The following is an 18,463-nucleotide window of genomic DNA, read 5'->3' on the forward strand; positions in this document are numbered from 1 at the left end:
AATGAACTGGGCTGAAGCTGCAAGTGGCTTGGTTTAAACCCAGCATTACTATGTCCAGGAAGCATGGTTGAGCTTAGGCCAAATCTGTAGAAAGGCAAAACTCAGGGAAGCTTCAGGCTCTGGCAGGGCCCCGGCATTTACTGAAGCAGCACTGGGGTTTGGGCTGGAGGGCTTCTATAGAATCGCAGAATGGGTTGGGTTGGAAAGGACCTTAAAACTCATCCAGTTCCAACCCCCTGCCATGGGCAGGGACACCTTCCACTAGAGCAGGTTGCTCCAAGCCCCTGTGTCCAACCTGGCCTTGAACACTGCCAGGGATGGGGCAGCCACAGCTTCTCTGGGCACCCTGTGCCAGCGCCTCAGCACCCTCACAGGGAAGAGCTTCTGCCTTATCTCCAACCTGAACTTGCTCTGTTCCAGTTTGAACCCATCACCCCTTGTCCTATCACTACAGTCCCTGATGAAGGTCCCTCTCCAGCACCCTTGTAGCCCCCTTCAGACACTGGAAGCTGCTCTGAGGTCTCCACGCAGCTTCTCTTCTCCAGGCTGAACAGCCCCAATGTTCTCAGCCTGTCTCCATATGGGACGTGCTCCAGCCCCTGATCATCCTTGTGGCCTCCTCTGGACTTGCTCCAACAGCTCCATGTCTGTCTTATGCTGGGGACACCAGAACTGCACACAGTGCTGCAAGTGGGGTCTGGTGTCGATGATCCAGCATGTGCTTTTGAACCATGCCCTGGTGCAGCTCAGTTTTCCTCTTCTTATTCCCACTGTGTTTTATCCCAAGTCAGAAGAGGCGCTGGGATGCTGTCAGCAGAGCTGGTGGCTGGGGTGACACCTCCTTGACCCCCCCATCCTCACATTAAGCTGTTCAGATGCCCTTTGCAGATGAGGTTTATTCAGGTGGGGTTTATCGAGGTGGAACAAGCCTCCTCCCTGCAGCGACGCTTCATGCACGGCTGCTGACGGGGTTTATCTCGCTGTGGATAAAATATTCCTTTCAAATGCACTTGGCAAACAAATGAGCGAGGCAGAAATACAGATTGTGTTTGCTAATGGTTATGCAGTTGCCAAAGAATGTATAAACCGCTATTCACTGGGAGGGAAATTCCTCTCTTTCATGGGAGATGTTGGAGCTGGAACGCTTGGGATCGCAGCGTTTCTGAACTGCTATTTCTTAGTCTGCATTTTGGTGCAATTCTTTTTGGGGAGGGAGTTAACATTGGTGTGACAAAGGAGGGCCAAGCCAAGCCCTTGGTGATGCTGATTCACAGTGAGATCCTCTGGTGGGGTCTTTAAGCAGCAGAGATAAATGCCGGGGGTCTGCTCCATGGACAGAAATGAGGTCTGTGCTTGTGTCTTTAGGGCCCCAGCTTCTCTGGGGAGAACTGCTACTTCGCTGTGCCCTGAAACATGGGTTTGGAGCTTAATCCAGTTAGACGGCACATTCCCCAATTCCCTGCCTCCTCCTTGGGTTTGTTATTTCTGGGATGTTGAATGTCTTGTTGCAGTGAGGATTGAGAAGTTCCGTGTCCTTGTGTAGCTTCCACTGAGGAGGAACGATGCTGCTGTGCCAAGGGCAGATTTTGGTGCTCAGCATTTTCTGTGGGCAGATGCAGTCAAGGCAATATACAGGTTTATATATGCGCCTATTATATATGCATATAATAAGGCATAGTGGTGGCTTTGTGGTTAGTGATTCCTGAGCAGAAAGAGGCCTCACCCAGCCCTGGGGATGCATCGGCTGGTGCTGAGCATCACAGCTGCCCTGTAGCTCCTCAAATCCACTGGGGATCACTTCATGGGATTCCATTTGGAATCGGAGTTTGGCTTTGAAGTTACTCTTCGCAGCTTTGGGGATAGAAAAAAGGAGAACTGAGAGGATGGGGAGCTGACTGATTATATTCATGTGTGAAATCATCTATTGCAAATATTATATCTTTGGAGCATGCCCTCCCCCGTTTGGGGTGTGAATTTAAAACATGCTTTTGATTTTGAATTAAACACTTTAAAAAGGCTTCCACATATAAAAGAGGATATTAGAATGCATTGAATTTTTCTTGGGAACCCCTCCAGAAGATGGAGAGGGCCCAAGAAGTGCAGCCTCTGTGGTGCGTCACTGCAGGATCCATGGGGGCCGGTGGAAATGCATGAGAGCTGGGGGGGAATGATGTGCATCCCGAAGCAGGCTGTAAAATCCTACATAACTAAGCCAACTTTATACATGGTTTATGCCCTGTCACAGAATTCCCCTTGGCATGCTGGAGGTTGTATCTCCATCATACCAGTGGTCTGCATTTCTCCCCCAGTGGAGTAAAGCTCCACTCAAGTTGCTGTTAAAAGAGCAAGTTCTGTAGAAGATGAGGGGGGAAGAATCAATGTGCAGCCTTTGGGGGCCTGAGCATCCTCTTCCTCAACCTGGCAGCCTCCCTTGTCCCTCCTGGGCTGTATATTGCTGAGTATAAAAGGGCTGTGATTATGAAAATGGTGTGTGGAAAAGAAATTAGCCTCTCATTTGAGTTGTCCTAATGACACTTCCAACAACTGCATTGGAAGATAATGCGCTTTGCGGCAATTACAGAGCCAGAGAAATGCTGTGTGTGAATGGCTGGGATTCAGGCTGGAAGCTGGGGTGGTTCTCTGGGGTTTTTGTTAACACACAGCTGCTTTGTATCGTGTTTTGGCAAGACTTGCTGAGCTGTCCATCTCCCTTCTGCTTCCCCTCATGGGGTTTAGGGCTGGCTTCCTTCATCCCCCAAATCCCATGTTGTGCACTCACTGTGAATGATACCTGCACTGCAGGGATACTGCCAAGGGCTCAGCATTTGGGTTATCTTTATGCCCCATGATTGCTTCAGAGCAGACACTGTCATTTGCTTCTCCCAAACCCCATGGGAAATATAAAAATGAGCTTTCTAACTCCCGTTTGCATGCGAAGGTGCTGCCATTCCCTGGGGCTGTTGGGAATATGAGGGGCCATGGCACCATTACATACTTCCTAACTAAAAAAATCAGGAGGGTTGTATTGTGTTAGGAGAATATTCTTGAAAGCTGTGGCTGCAGTCCCTGCTGAAAAACTCTTTTCTCTTTGGAAGCACATCAGGTGCTGTTTGCAACAGGTTTACAGTTCCTCTGTGTTTTACTTGTATTTTTCCTCAAAAGCTGGTATAAACCAGCGAGCCCCGTGTTAGCAGTGCTGAGCACAGGTATTGAAGGCTTACAAATCATGGAATCCCAGACTGGTTTGAGTTGGAAAGGACCTTAAAGCTCATCCAGCTCCAACCCCCTGCCATTAGACCCCGACACTAGTCCCAGACACCTTCCACTAGAGCAGGTTGCTCCAAGCCCCTGTGTCCAACCTGGCCTTGAACACTGCCAGGGATGGGGCAGCCACAGCTTCTCTGGGCACCCTGTGCCAACGCCTCAGCACCCTCACAGGGAAGAGCTTCTGCCTCAGAGCTCATCTCAATCTCCCCTCTGGCAGGTTAAAGCCATTCCCCTTGTCCTGTGCCTACAGGCCCTTGTCCAAAGCCCCTCTCCAGGTTTCTTGTAGCCCCTTTAGACACTGGAGCTGCTCTAAGGTCTCCCTGGAGCTGCCTTCAAAAATCCCCTTGAAGTTATAACTGGGACCAGTGGTAGGAGGAGTGCTTTGTGTGGTGCTGGCCCTTGCACAGCCTGGTTTAAGGAGACAAATTGCTCCAGGTAACTTTATCTGTGGCCCTAGATCTGAAAACGAAAACGTATAAAAGTAAAAAAATATAATCTTTTCTCAGTTGCAAATCACTTTCCAGCAGCAGAACAGTTGTTGCAATTCCCAAGGGCGACTTAACTGAAAAAACTGCATTAAGTATTGCAGAGAACATCCAGTTCTCCCCTTATTTATAGCCGTGAAGGCGAGGGAGAGTTTCCTTTGTACGCTTTATCTCTAGAGATGTTGTTTGTGATGCTGTGAAGCTGAACTTGCCTCTTGGAGTTTTTCCCTGGATGGCAGCCTGCATTTCCAGCCCTCCTCAGGACTGCAGCCTCCACCCCCGAGAGGGGCTTTCTGGCCGGTTGGTTACTTCCAATAAGGCAGGGATTTAATGACACTTTAACTTTGCAGATGGGCTGGTGTGGTGTGGCTTAGAGGTGCTCTTCCCCATGTAAGAAACCATAGATACAGCACACCTAATTTCCAGGTGTCTGTTCCCGAAACTCCCAGCGTACAGGTCCTGCTGCACATCTCTATTGCTATGTGGTGATTCTCCGCAGTGCTTAGCACTGCCAATGCCTGGAAAAGCTGTTTGTGCTGAGTTCCCCTGCAGCCCTGCTTTCCTTCCTTGGCTGGAGATGGATCAAATCATCTCCCTCTGCCACGCTTTGGAGATAAGGCAGAGGCTGAGCAAACGTGCCGCTATCTCTGTTTTAATTTGTATTTGCAAATAGAGTTGAGCCAATTCCTCTCTGCCTGGATCAGCCCCTCTTATCAGAGGGATTATAACTGGCTTCCTAAACAATATAATCCCTGTAGAACCCCCAGCAATCTTTCAGGAGGATTTTGCAAGTGGCCAAAGAACAGAGTAAAATCTCTGCTGTGGGATTGATAGGTATCAAATCAAGCTTATATCTGGCCATGTGTTAAGGAAAAAATACAATGCTCTGTGTCTATGAATGCAAGCGGCTGTATTTTGCCTTGTTTCCTCTCAAATGATCCCTTGGTAGAGCCTGATTTATGGCACAGCAACTTGAAGGTGCACGAACCGTGCAGGTTTGAGACTTGAGGTGTCCAAAGCATTTGCTGCAGGTCTGGGACTTTTAGATGGAAATATCTTTGCATTTATAGGCCATGTTTTGCTGTGGATGCTCTGGGGCTGCTCTCCATCCGCATCACTACTCCCCAGCCCCTGGGGTGAGCCTGGTCCATGCTTTTCTCCAGGATGTGCCATGCTGCTGGTCTGCAGCTCTCCTGGGCAGAGGTATTCATGCCTGGGCAAGTTTGGCAGCCCAGAAGATGATTTAGTTTCCAAATCTCTTTTACTGTTTGTTGGTTTTTAACTTTAGAAACTCAGTGCAGGTCTGGCCAGCGGTTTCCTTGTTGCTTGCTGAGCTGTCGGTATAGCATGTGAGTGGGCAGGCTGGGTTACTAAAGAGGTTTTGGTTTCCTTGTTTCCCTTTTTCCCCTCCAATCAAAGGAAATGGATAGCACCACATAGTTGTGTGTTGCACGATTTGATTCTTGTCCCAGGAACCGCCTGGGATTATCAGTTGTCTTTGGATTTTAATAGCATTAACTACAGCATAGTCATGTTATTTTAAAATCCCATCTCAAGTTGCCTTTGTCACGCAGAAGCAGACATTGCCTGGGCTGTGTCTTATTCCTCCCTCGCCTGCAAAAATCACCACCAGAATGAAGAGACAGATTTGGAAGGTTAAAACGTCCCAGATTGTTTCCCTCTCAGTTGTCATTTTGTCATTTCGGGATGGTTTTGTTTTCTTTCTATTGCATCAAATATTTGTAATCCTGCGGGGAACTGTGGTTTGAGGGTGAATCTCACTCAAAAACCATCAGGTTTGGGGGGTTTTAGTCAGTTCTGTGACATAGAAGGGGAGAAATTGGTGAAAAGAGGTTACCAACCACAGCTAAACTTGGGGAAGGTTGGAGCCGTGCTCCTCTTAATGCCCCTTAACTGGGGATTTGAAGCATCACCTGAGACTTGTGTATTTAGAAATATTGAGCTGTTGGACGCAGATATTTCACCCAGCCTGGTTTTTAAATGTTTCTTTTGTTTTTAGTTCTGGTCTCACAGGCAGCCCCTGAGAGAGAGCGGCCTTGGCCAAGGGCACACACAAGGCACAAACCAGCTGAAACACACTAAAACCCTCCTTGTCTTACTAAGAAAAGAAATAGCTCTGAACAATGTTGAATCTTTGAAATCTTCTGGATGCGCTTTGTGTGAGGTGGTGGGAGCCCCATGTGTGAATGAGCACTTGTGTCTTGAAGTTTCCCAGTTTTAAACCTAATCCTGGGGCTATTCTTGAGCATCAGGCACGTCTCTGGCTCCAGGAGACTGCTCTATGGAGTGATCCATAGAAACTCTGACTTACCATGCTGAGGGTTTAGGGCACAGCAACTTAATCCATGGCTCTAACCCAGCTGAATCCTTGATGCTGTTGGGCTAATCACTTGGACTTGGATTCCTGACACTGGCTTTTCCCTGGAATTCCCCTTTGTTTCATCCCCTTAAAAACGCCTCAGTGCATTGTGCAGATGGAACCAGCCATCCTTTTCCCACGCATGCTGCTTGCACCAAGTCAGATCATAGAATTCATTACATCTGCATTTTTCTTCCCCTTCCTCCAACCCCCAAGTTGCTTTAGTTATATTTCTGTTATCATTGGCCTGATGTTTCAGTACACTGATATTTGCTCTGGGGCAGTGCCCAGTGCAGGGCACAGCTCAGGAGAGGTCCTATGAGGGCAGTGTGGAAAAGGTGCACGACATTGAAGCCTGTATTTATAAATAGGAAGATTTTTGTCTTGCTCAAGTAATGCATTGAAAACCCATATTTGAATTATTATTCTTGATCACATGCAGTTCTGAATTAATAGAATTGCCTCCTGGGGACTTGTCTTCTAGGGTCATGTATTACTCTCTTCATTTTCTAACTCCAGCTATTTGAAGATCATGGTTCAGGTTATAAAGTAGATGTGGAAGAGGTAAGGGTTCCTTTGCTTTCTGAGCCTGTGCAGTACCTGGGGAGGGGGGAAATGCAGAAGTCTTTTCCGTACTGGGGATGGTCATGAACATTCATTTATAATCTCAAAGCTGAGATTTTCATGAGTCCGTTTGAGATAAAAACTGAGGTTTGGGAGGGGAAAAAAATAAGAATTCAAACCCAGTAATTACTATGAGACTTGTGACGAAGTAATGAAACCCGGCAGCTCCTGTTGTTGCCCATCTTGCTCCAGTAATCTCTCCCCTCTTTTCTTCTTTATTCCCTGTTCCACTTCCCTTCACTGATGCCCCTCATCCTTCCCTGGCACTCACACTGCACCCCAGTGCTGATGCTGGGAATATCAAGGATGTCATATCAGAGCCCAGATCCCTTCCCATGGCAGTGCCCCATCCCGTGCAGGGGCAGCAGGACCCTTTAAAATAGAAAGGGCACTGGATGCCTCCTGGGGAGCTTTGAAATGCATTTAATGTAGTTTAAAAACCAAACCTATCCTCCAGCTGCCTTTTTCCAGCCATGGTGCAGTATTTGGGTCCATGAGGAGCCAGGTATAAATGTCATGTTCTCTTGCAGCTTGATGTTCTTGGCTTGATGTTGCTGGAGGAATTGCAATGCTCAACCTCCAGGGGCTTACTGCGTGTCCCAGATAAAACATTTCGGAGCATGGCTTCTTCCAGAAAGCATCACTGTTTTGCTTCATCTGGTTGGAAATAAATATACATGAGGTTTCTGTCTCAGCTGGGTTGCTGTGCTTCCCTGCATCCCTGCCTCTTCTGGGATGTAGTTTTCCACCGTTGCAAGAGTGGCCTCCCCAGTGGTACCGATGCTGAGCTCATTCTGTGGGGATCCAGCACCAGCCTCGCGTCTTCAGCCTGATGCTGCCAGAGCCAGGGCTTTCTACTGGGTTTGGTGTGCTTCTTCTATGGCTGCTGCTGCTCCATTTCGTATTATTTATTAGAATTCTTATTTGAAAATCCTGATTGGATTTTCTGTTCCCAGCCCTGGGCTTGTGCAGTGCAATGCACTGAGACCTGACAGCGGCTGCCCGCTGCCTCCTGGCTGATGGTAATACAAGGCTGTCACTGTTAGTAACTTTGCAGCCCAGTGCAACACTTAATCCCAGGCAGGAGCCACGTGCAACCCTCCGAGCTCTACCTGGTGCATGTATAATAGAGGTGTGCAGCGGACACAATACTCCCATCAGGGAATACTGTGGGTGTTTCAGAAAGAAGCACATTTTCATAGAATCCCAGACTGGTTTGGGTTGGAAGGGACCTTAAAGCTCACCCAGTTCCAACCCCCTGCCATGGGCAGGGACACCTTCCACTAGAGCAGGTTGCTCCAAGCCCCTGTGTCCAACCTGGACTTGAACACTGCCAGGGATGGGGCAGCCACAGCTTCTCTGGGCACCCTGTGCCAGCGCCTCAGCACCCTCACAGGGAAGAGCTTCTGCCTCAGAGCTCATCTCAATCTCCCCTCTGGCAGGTTAAAGCCATTCCCCTTGGCCTGTCCCTCCAGGCCCTTGTCCAAAGCCCCTCTCTAGGTTTCTTGTAGCCCCTTTAGGAACTGGAGCTGCTCTAAGGTCTCCCCAGAGCTGGGCTGCTTTAGCAGGGAGGAATCTGCTTGGAGCTGCACAGCACCATGCTCTCCATCTCCTTGCTGCAGTGCAGGTATTTTTATCTACTATATATTGTTCTCAGTAGAATTATTGTGCCCCCAGCCTGGAGATAAGGGTTGTTACTAAATGAATTTGAGCGCTTCCTTGAAGGTTAAACTGCTGCCTTGCCAGTTGGTAAGATGCTTCCTCTCCTTCCCCTCTGCAGAACACACGTGGGCTCCAGCCCTGATGTGGCAGTTTTGTTGAGTGTTCCTTGAAAAAGGCAAGTATTGGACTGAAAGGCCACATTTATTCCTCTCAATTGGTGGCTCTTCTTGAGCCCTTTCTTATTAAGATGCCCACCTGGGTGCCAGCTCTCAGGTGGGATGCTGCAACATCGGAGGAGGTAGTGCAAGTATTTCAAGTCACAAATCTAGGAGAGCTTCCTATTGGCATCTCTGGGAGTATTCCTGTAGGATGCAGGTCACAGGAGGGGGTCGTGGTGTTTTTGGGTGCTCCTCAAAAACCAAGTGGCACTTGTAACCCCCCTCAGTGCAGTGCAGGGGTGTAATTTTGGCAAAAAGCACCCAATTCTTGGTGCACCGTCATGGTGACGCAGGTCCTGCAGTCTGGATTAAGCCCAGCACTGGCATCTTCTGTAGGTGTGAAATCAATCAGGTTGGAAAAGACCTTTAAGCTCATCCAGTCCAACTGCTCCCCAGCACTGCCAAGGCCACCACTAACCCATGGCACCGAAGGTTTGTGAACACTTGCAGGGACGGTGACTCCAGCCCTGCCCTGGGCAGCCTGTTCCAATGCCTGAGCACCCTCTGGGGAAGGAATTGTTCCTCAGCTCCATCTAAAGCTCCCCTGGAGCAGCTTGAGGCTGTTTCCTCTTGCTCCATCCCTTGTTCCTTGGGAGCAGAGACCAGCCCCCTCCTGGCTCCATCCTCCTGTCAGGCAGTTGCAGAGAGCGATAAGGTCCCCCCTGAGCCTTCTCTTCTCCAGACTAAACCCCCCCAGGTCCCTCAGCCATTCCTCATCACACTTGTGCTCCAGGCCCTGCTCCAGCTCCGGTGCCCTTCTCTGGCCCCAGCACCTCAATGTCTCTCTTGTAGCGAGGGGCCCATGGCAGTGTTACAGCTGCTGATCTTGTCCTGACAACTCCCCTCCCCAGAGTCTGGCATGAAGAGATTGGGATGGAAAACACACAGAAGATGTACCTGTTGGCCGCTCTGCCCAGTGGTTCATTTTTTCAGTTGGTGACCGAAACAGCAGTTTATTTAGTACTGGCTTTGGTGATATGGGGCCAGTTGGTAATTAGAGGCTACTGTCAGGTGGGTAATATTAGGAATATACCTGGAAGCTTTCCCTTCAGTCCTGGAGTCATTTCTCCGTCATTATAACTCAGCTGGAAGGGGTTGGTCACTTCACTGAACACAGCAGGGTGGCAGCATCAGCTCCAGTGCACTGGATGGATGCGAGGATCCGGCTGAGTATCCCTCCCTGGTGCAAGGTGAAGGTTGTTCTGCAGGTCCTTTTGTCAGTGGCCACGCTGGTTAACAAACACACTGCTGCAGGTTTGTAGAAGCTGTTAGCATGAATCATTAACTCCTCCTTTTAATTATTCAGTTTGTCTCTTCTAAATTTCTGCTTTAAGTGGAGCTAATAGGCTTTGCAGAGGACGCTTCCAACCACAGCGGTTCCTCCCCGGAGGAGCTCTGTCTGTGCATTGCCAGCTAATCTCTTTTCTTCATTATCCCTTATCTTTCTCTAGCTGATTAATTGCTTTCAATTGATTTATAAATATTCTGTTGATACACAAGCGGACAGGAGGGGAACGGGGTGCATCCAGGCACATGGGGTCACTGATCCATGCAGCCCCCCCTGGGATTTCCTCACCTGCCTTGCAAAGCTGAGTGATTTCAGCCAGCCTTTATTCCCTTCTCCTTTTTATTTCCTGCAAACCAGTAATTGTGCTGTAGCATCATTTGGACTCTATGCACGTGAACGAGCCCTGTTGCTTCTCATGGTGCTGGTTGAATAGCTGTTGGGTCACTGGTCTCAATCAAGGGCACACTAACGTGGGGTTTGTGCTTTGGCAGCTTCAGCCGGTGTGATGCAGGTTTCCAACTCATCACATCCACTCCCAAATCTGTAGCACATGGCCCCAAAAATGGTAGTGGGTGAAATGTTTACCTTGCAACTTTGGGGCTGCTGGAGGGGTAGATGAATGGGATGTGAATGGGATGAAGGTGGTCTCTGCCCAGCATCCTCTCCATGCAAAGCCTGGTCCTGTGGCTCGTGCTCAGTGAGCTGCAGGTTTGGGGTGTAAAGAAATAGGGTTTGGGTAACTTCTGTTGTCATAAAAAGATGGTTTCTGTACGGAATTCCCTAACGCAATGACCCTGCCCATGGCACTGGGGTTGGAACTAAATGATCTTAAGGTCCTTTCCAACCCTAACTATTCTACGAACATCTTGCTGGAGTTGGTAATGAAGAGAGATCATTAGAATTGCTTATTTGAAACTCTCTGGAAGCTAAAGGGCAGCTTTAAAAAAACAGGCAGACAGTAACGTCTGGTTAGTACGAAGATAGTGCCCAAATTGAGAGTTGAGCTGCCCACCTCTGTTCCTATTAAAATCATGCGCATCACTGAGGATATCAAGTGATGTTTAGAAACAGCAGCCCATTTGTACATATGGATAAAGCATTTCCCTTTCCTGGCAGGCTTCCTCACCTTTTTTTCTGTTATTTCTGTGTGTGCAGGCTGTTCCCTGCCAGTGTCCTCCTGGTCTCTACTCAAATGGGCTGAATGGGGTGGCCCTGGGGACATGATGGCCCTTGGTGGCCTTGCAGTGATGTTCCTGGCTGTGCTGCAGGTGAGATAAGGCTTTGAAACCTCAACAAGAAAAGGTTTCCGGAAGTTTGAGACCTGCCACGTAGCTCTCAGCTTTGTCGCTGTTTGATTATTAGTTTGATTTCTCATTCTCCTCTTTCACTATCAAGTGGCTGGTGGCACAGGCACAACCTCAATGTATAGCAACTGAATTACGTGTTGCTAATGAGAGATTGCCAATTGTGGGGGCTGTTCTAGCATCCCAGGCTGCTGCTTTAGTGTATATTTGCAGGAGTTGTGTCTTTTCTTTGTCATCATAGATGGTAATATATTCGCTGCAGCATGACATAGGATGAGGTTCAATGAATAATGTAAAACCTGGAATAACACTGAATCTATATTGGATGTGCTTTTTTCCCCCAGCGTTGTTTTAGAAAGGAAAATATTGATTCTGGTGGGGTTCAGGGTTCAAAGCTTTCAGAGAGCCCGTGTTTTGCTGATGGATACACACATTGGGTGGCCAGCCCTGCTCTGTCCCCTCCATAGCTGTAAATGTCAGGCTGTGGGTGCCATTCTCACCTCCCCACATGCTCCTTTAGCACTGATGATGCTGAGGAGGACAAGAAGGAGTCAGGGATATTTGCCACTGGATCCAGATGTGGCAGGAGCATGGAGCTGGTGGCACCCTGGGCAGGGAGCTGCAGGCAGTTGGGAAAGGGCACAGTGGAGGTTTTGGGTGCGTGGCCCATAAGTGCTGTCAATATAGAATGGTTTGGGCTAGGAAGGACCTTAAGAGGATCTAGTTCCAATATAAACTGATAATGAGCTGAAAAAGGAGGATTTGTGGCTTTCCTTCCCTTCTAACTGCCCTGCAGAGGAGAGGTGCTCATTGCCCAGGATGGAGCAGGACAGGCTCTGTTGGGGCTTCGAAATCAGATGAAGCCGCCCCCCCAGAATAGATGTAGTTTTCCCCCCAGTTGCTGTCTCTGAATGCTGACTAGGATGGATAATTTCTATTTGTTTTCCTTTATTTTGTAACCAAATTCCCCCTATTCTGATCTGTATCATTTATTTTTGCAGGCCATTATCTTAGTCTCATTACAGCCTTTTAGCATTTGAATGACAACATTGTAAAGGCACCCAGAAGTTGTTAGGCATTAAAATGTCTGTGATGATAACCATAATTCTCATGATAAAATAACAAACCACAATAGAAATAAGCGTTAGTTCAGGAAACTATCCCAAAATGAGATTGCAACAGGGAGCACGGGAACAAGCATGATGATGTTTGCCCTTTCCTCATTACTTTTTTGCCTCTTTACAAAGCAAGTGCTGGTTTAAAGAAGAGGAACGTCGCTGTGTATGGGCTGGGGAGGCACATAAAAGAAAATAAATGGAGTATTTCTTTCTGTTGAGGTTTTAATTAATCACTGCAAAAACTCTGGGCAATGCACGTGCGATTTCAGGAGCTTAAAATACTCCGTCAGAGCAGGAGGAGGAGGAGGTGCTAAGTGGTGCCAAGTTCCTGAATGAAAATTACTCTGGTTTTGGAGCCAGATCGATGTTAATTAATCCTTCGCCTCACACGTTCCATTCTGCAACCTCACCACCATCAGTGTTTAACTCGGTAAAAGCAGATGGAGGCTTCCCAAAGAAGCTCCCAGCCGAGCGCTCCCCTTGGTGACAATGCCAATTTGTCACGAGTGAAGTGTTTGACAAAAAGGTGTCATTTTTGAGAGGAGTTTGCCTTGAAAGAAAAACCAAAGGGAAAAAAGCAATCAGCTCTGTTTTGAAACATCTCCTTGCTTCGGTGTCATCTTCTGCAATAGACAGGGATGGAGAAGGTGGTTTCCATGGTGGAAAGGAAATGTTTTAGCAAGTTTTCCTGGAAGTAGGTGGCATTTTGCTGCAGGAGATCTTCTATGAGGGTCAGAGCCAGCTGCTTGTATGCAGCAGCGTCCCCTTGTATGAGGTCTCCTGGTTTTTGTGTTCCAATCAATGTCTCGGTGGTTTTTATGGACAGCTCTGTTCTCCAGCACAGACGTAGCTCAGTAAGGACCAGCTCCTGTCCAAAGGTATGTAAGTGCGTCACTGACCTTCTGCAGAGGTACTTCTCATGGGGCTTAGGCTATTCAGCAGTCACTGCAGGTGTCTGTGCCTTCAGGACAACAATAGACATCAACATCCATATGGTCGAGCTGCATTTCATCCACCTCCAACTGCCATTAAGTGTTTTGGTGAGAACGGAAACTTTTTGAGTTAGGAACTATTTGAGCTGTGAGATTCCCAAAGGAAATATAGAAACAAGGATGCTGGAGAGGGACTTTTCATCAGGGACTGTAGTGATAGGACAACGGGTGATGGCTTTAACCTGCCAGAGGGGAGATTGAGATGAGCTCTGAGGCAGAAGCTCTTCCCTGTGAGGGTGCTGAGGCGCTGGCACAGGGTGCCCAGAGAAGCTGTGGCTGCCCCATCCCTGGCAGTGTTCAAGGCCAGGTTGGACACAGGGGCTTGGAGCAACCTGCTCTAGTGGAAGGTGTCCCTGCCCGTGGCAGGGGGTTGGAGCTGGATGATCTCTAAGGTCCCTTCCAACCCAAACCAGTCTGGGATTCTATGAAAGGCCAGCCCCGTCTGCACCAACACCCAGTGCCTGTCCCCTTGCCAGCACAGGCGGCAGCCGGGATCCGCGGGAAGTGACTCAGTGGACAGAAAAAGGCCTCAGCTTCCTCCTGGCGTGGGGCTGGTGTCACCTCCCTGCCCCAGCCAAGGGACAGCAGCCACTGCTGGCCATGCAGTAATGGACTGCTCCAAAGCAAGGAGAGGAAGCCCAGGCCCCAACCCCACAGTGCAAACCTGGCCAAGGCACATGCTGCCTTTTCATTAACTGCCACCTTTTTCCATGCACCTTCCAAAAGGGGGTTTCAATTAAGCAGGAAGAGGAGGGGAGTCCCTCGAGGTGCCACTGCTGTGTTAAAGAGCAGCGGGCCTGCACCCTCTCAGCACCTCCTACTGCATGTGTGTGTTGAGGAAGAGGATGGGTGCTGCAGGTGTGAGTAATGCTGCTTGGTCCATCATTAGTCAGCCCAGTGGGTTGGAGGAAGCTCTGAGGAGCTGCTGTTGGGAATCTTGTGCAACGCTTGTGACATGGAGAACCTCCTCCCTTTGCTTTGGACTGAGGGCAACACTGCTGTGCACCGTGCTGGGGCAGATCACACCAAGAGGTGTGCGGTTACCTGTCCATTGGGCTTGTTTATAAAGCAGAATTGAATAGGCACGTTCTCCCAAACCCAGCCGTGTTTCCTTGCTCACCTGGGGGTGCTGGGGCTGCTGCGGCATCCCCACTCCATCGGGAGCTGAGTCGGCACGAGCGGGCGCGCTCTGACTTGATCCCTGGGGATGGGAGTTGTGCAAACAGGGAGCGATGGGAGGTGATGCGGCAGCCAACAGTGGAGCTTTCATGGGCTTCAAGGAGCTGAGGCTGGCGATGGCTGAGGCAAAGAGGGCATTGCGTACCCTGGCAGCGATGCTGCAGGCAGTGCGAGCCATGTCAGTGCCGGCCCATTGGAGCGCAAGCCTTAGGAGAAGGACTTGGGGGTGTTGGTCAATGAGAAACTGAACATGACCCGGCTTCAGTGTGCGCTTGAGCCCAGAACCCCTCCGTGCGCTGGGCTGCACCCCAGAGTGTGAGCAGCAGGTCAAGGGAGGGGATCCTGCCCCTCTGCTGTGCTCTGTGAGACCCCACTTGCAGCACTGTGGGCAGTGCTGGTGTCCCCAACATAAGAAGGACATGGAGCTCTTAGGCAGTTCTTCCCTATGAGGGTGCTGAGGCGCTGGCACAGGGTGCCCAGAGAAGCTGTGGCTGCCCCATCCCTGGCAGTGTTCAAGGCCAGGTTGGACACAGGGGCTTGGAGCAACCTGCTCTAGTGGAAGGTGTCCCTGCCCGTGGCAGGGGGTTGGAGCTGGATAGCTTTAAGGTCCTTTCCAACCCAAAGCAGTCTGGTATTCTATGATTGCATGCACTGGAGTTTGTCACAATGAGAACAAGAGTTTGTTGCAAAGCAAAACCAGCTCACTTCCCCTTCCCAAGCAGCAGGGTAAAGAGCAGGGCAATGCCCGGCAATAAGCCTGGGGCTGAGGAGGGTCATGAGGAGGTGGATAAGGACCGGGTTTGTTAATCCAGGCTTGCTTGGTGCAAGAGATGACAATGCTGCATCTCTTCCTAGCCAGGGGCGGCTCGCTCCTCTGCAGTTACACTCTCACCTGCTTTCCAAACACGTAAAAAGCACATGCCTATGGGGTGTGCCTCAGTTTCCCCATGCCTCGGATGCTGCTGTTCCAGGGTGGAGGAGCTGGCTTCATCAGAGGCTTTGCATTCTGGGCACTGTTGAAAAGCAACATGAGGTGATATTCTGTCTCTGGTTGTGTTTTCTTAGCTTTGAGTCGGCCTTTCCCTCCTGGGTAGAAGAGAAGGTGCCTCCAATGTTTCCCCGGGCCAGCGGCCACCCAGCCCTGAGCGGCATGCAGCCAGGCAGTGCTCATCTAGTGAGGACAGCAGCAAAGAGACAGGCACTGAGACATAAACCCAAAGTGCTCCTGCCCAGATCTTCATCTCTTTGGTGGGGTAAATAACATTTATAAGTGAGTCTGCTGTGGAGGGCTTGGAAATATGTGGCCCGGGCAGGTAGATGAAGCGCAGGGAGCAAAAATTCAATATCAGCCTGATGGGTTTCAGAGAGTTGAGGGTTTCTGATGTACATTTATGCTGCTTTTACTATAGAAAAGCAAGGGGCCCCTACTTCCTCACTGCGTTTTGCCGTGTTCCTGCTCACCCCCTCCCACCAGCTCCCCTTCTCAGTCCTTCCTCGCTGAGGGTGCAGCCATGGGGGTTTGCAGGGATGGGGTCCTGATGGTGCTCCTGCAATTGCAACCTACCTGGAGAACACAAGTACGGCAAGAGGGAGAGTGCTGCATCTCCTTCCCTTGCAAGCAGCAGCACAGGCTGCGTGCCGGCCATGGGGCTGCTCCGCGGCGTTACCTACCTCGTGCCTCAGTTTCCCCGCCGCAGACATCGCGGAGCCGCGGGGACATCGCGGCGGGATCCGCTCGGGGGGTGGCGGCGGCGGGAGCGATGGCCGGGAATCATTTCCGCCGCCGGCCGCGCTCCGTGCTCCTGCGCAGCCCTTTGCTCCGGGGCGACGCGGGGAGCGCTCGCTGCCCCGCGCCCCCCATCCCATGCCCCTTGGCTCGGCAGCGGGCAAAGCCACTCCTCTGCCGGGTGACATCAGGCCGGGGAAGCGCCGCGACCAGCGAGGGGTCAAATTCCCGGCGCAGGTAGCGCCTCGGTACTTCCGTGCAGTGCAGCGCCGGGGCGGAGCCTGTCCGGGCACCCCCGGCCACGGGCACCCCAGCCCTGGGGACCCCCAGCGCCGCCGGCCTCCGCCATGAAGTCGGAGCAGGAGGAGAGCAAGCCGGGGCCGTGCCGCTGCGAGCACGGCTCCGCTCCGCGCCCGGCTTATTGTTCGTGCCCTTGGGGCCGGCGAGGGGCGGCGGGGAACGATGCTCAGGGCGGGGTGCTGTGCCCATGCTTAGCCCATGCAGGTAAGGGAGTTTGGGGAGGGTCCCGCTGCCTCGCATGGCGGTGGGGGGGGGATGCAGCCCAGCAGAAGTGCTTTTCTTCCCCTTGCTTTGTGCTATTGTAGCTTGCTTCCTCTTGGAAGAGCCACAACAACGCCGGGCGACGGCAAGTGTGCCTTGAAGCTCGCTGGGGCCGGGCAGGAGGGTGCTGCGGGGTGCTGTGCTGTCCCCAGCACCAAGGGTGAAGCTCAGGGCAGGGATGAGGGTTTTTGGCTCTGCTGCGGCCGTGGGGAAGGGTGAGTGAGCAGCTTCCCGTGCCCCCGTTGTCCATTTTGTCTCATGGAGAAGTTGGAATGTGCCCGGAGCTTGGGGAGGACACAGCAGCCAGTTCTGGGGGGCTGCTGCAGGGGGTTTAAGCTGTGTGTGTGCTTTTGAAAGCCTTTGTAACCTCCAGCCTTCTGCCCCCCCCCCCCCCCCCCTTCCTCTGCTGGTGTGCACAGGTTTGTATCAGGTTTTATTTCTTTCCGTTGGCTGTGAGACACCCACCAGCATGTGAACAGGGCAGCTGAGTGAGTGGGCACCTTACATGGGGGAAATAATGCTTTTTGGGGGTGTGGGATGCCAGGACGCGGGGGGAACTTTGCTGGCAGGTGGTCTCTGCATGTCCTGCCCCATGTCCATGGGTGGTGCAAGCGCTGGTTGATGGTGCGTGGTCAGGGTGTATGGCTGGGGGTCCTGTCCCCGGGGTGCAGCCATATGGAAGCACAGAGGCCAAGCTGTTGTCTAACTTAGGGAATGCTCAAAGATGGTGTTTGTAAGGATTTGCACTTGTTAGGTGAAAGCCTTAACCCAAACTAAGGAATGTCTGTATCCATGTCCAGGAGTGACATGTCGCTTGCTCGCAGCATCAGGGCAGTAAGCAAGGGATGGAATCTAAACCTCTCTTCTTTAAAAGATGGACGTGTGGAGCCAAAATTCGCCTTATTAGCCCAAGAGGCTCTGCAGCGTGTGGCTGAGCACCCCGGTACCCACCCCAGAGTGAGTGGTGGTGGCCAACAGCTCCTCTGAGGTGGTGCAGTGTGCGGTGCCATGGGGAGATGCCATACACAGGGATGTAGCTGGGATGCACGGCAGTGGGAATGGGACGAAGTTATGGCAGGCAAAGGGTCCTCGCACTTATCCTCTTGAAGAAATGATGCTGTGAGGGGTTTATTTTGTGCTGCTGTGAGTCCGTTGTGGTGTGCAGGTGTCAAGGGGAGATGCTGAGTTTTGAACCAGCACATCCTGGGCAGCAGTAGCTGGGTCTTTGTGCAAATCCAAGCGTATTTTGAACTAACCAAAAGCTTTATTGAGTGGCTGCAGTTGGTTTCCATGCTGTCACCCAGCCCTGTCCCTGGTGATACATGCTTTTGCTCCACATTATTCCTTGCAAAGATGTGCTGAGAGGGAAAAATCATGACTTGTGCAGGTCATTTGGGAGGAGTGATGGGTTAAACCTTTCTGCAAGCGACCTGGATCCCAAGCTGTGGAGCTACCTAATGTTCAAAGATGATGAGATGCTCTTTAAAATACTTGGTTGACTCATCCCTTGGTCTTGAATTGTTATTTTAATCAGATAATGTTCTTTATCTTATGACCCTTCTTGGGCTGTCCTTGGACAGAGATGTGTGTACATGTATATTTATGTGTGTGTATCTATCAATCTATCCTAGGCCATAGCTCAGGGCAGCTTCCAGCCAT

General features: G+C 50.8%; 1 protein-coding gene across 2 annotated transcripts in view; it reads left to right on the plus strand.

The window, feature by feature from the left end:
• The window catches only part of KAZN (kazrin, periplakin interacting protein), a 225,542-nt gene that overhangs the window by 188,808 nt on the left and 18,271 nt on the right, over positions 1–18,463 (plus strand). The window contains exon 1 of one of the 2 annotated variants that reach the window (XM_030507750.1): positions 16,580–16,747. The exons of the other annotated variant lie outside the window; for it this stretch is intronic. Within the exon in view, the coding sequence (XP_030363610.1) occupies positions 16,591–16,747 (157 nt within the window). The 5' untranslated portion in view covers positions 16,580–16,590. Of the gene's footprint in view, positions 1–16,579; positions 16,748–18,463 lie in introns of those variants that run through there. 2 annotated transcript variants of the gene reach the window in all.

This window comes from Strigops habroptila, chromosome 16 (genome assembly GCF_004027225.2).
Source record: "Strigops habroptila isolate Jane chromosome 16, bStrHab1.2.pri, whole genome shotgun sequence".
Classification (NCBI taxonomy): Eukaryota; Metazoa; Chordata; class Aves; order Psittaciformes; family Psittacidae; genus Strigops; species Strigops habroptila.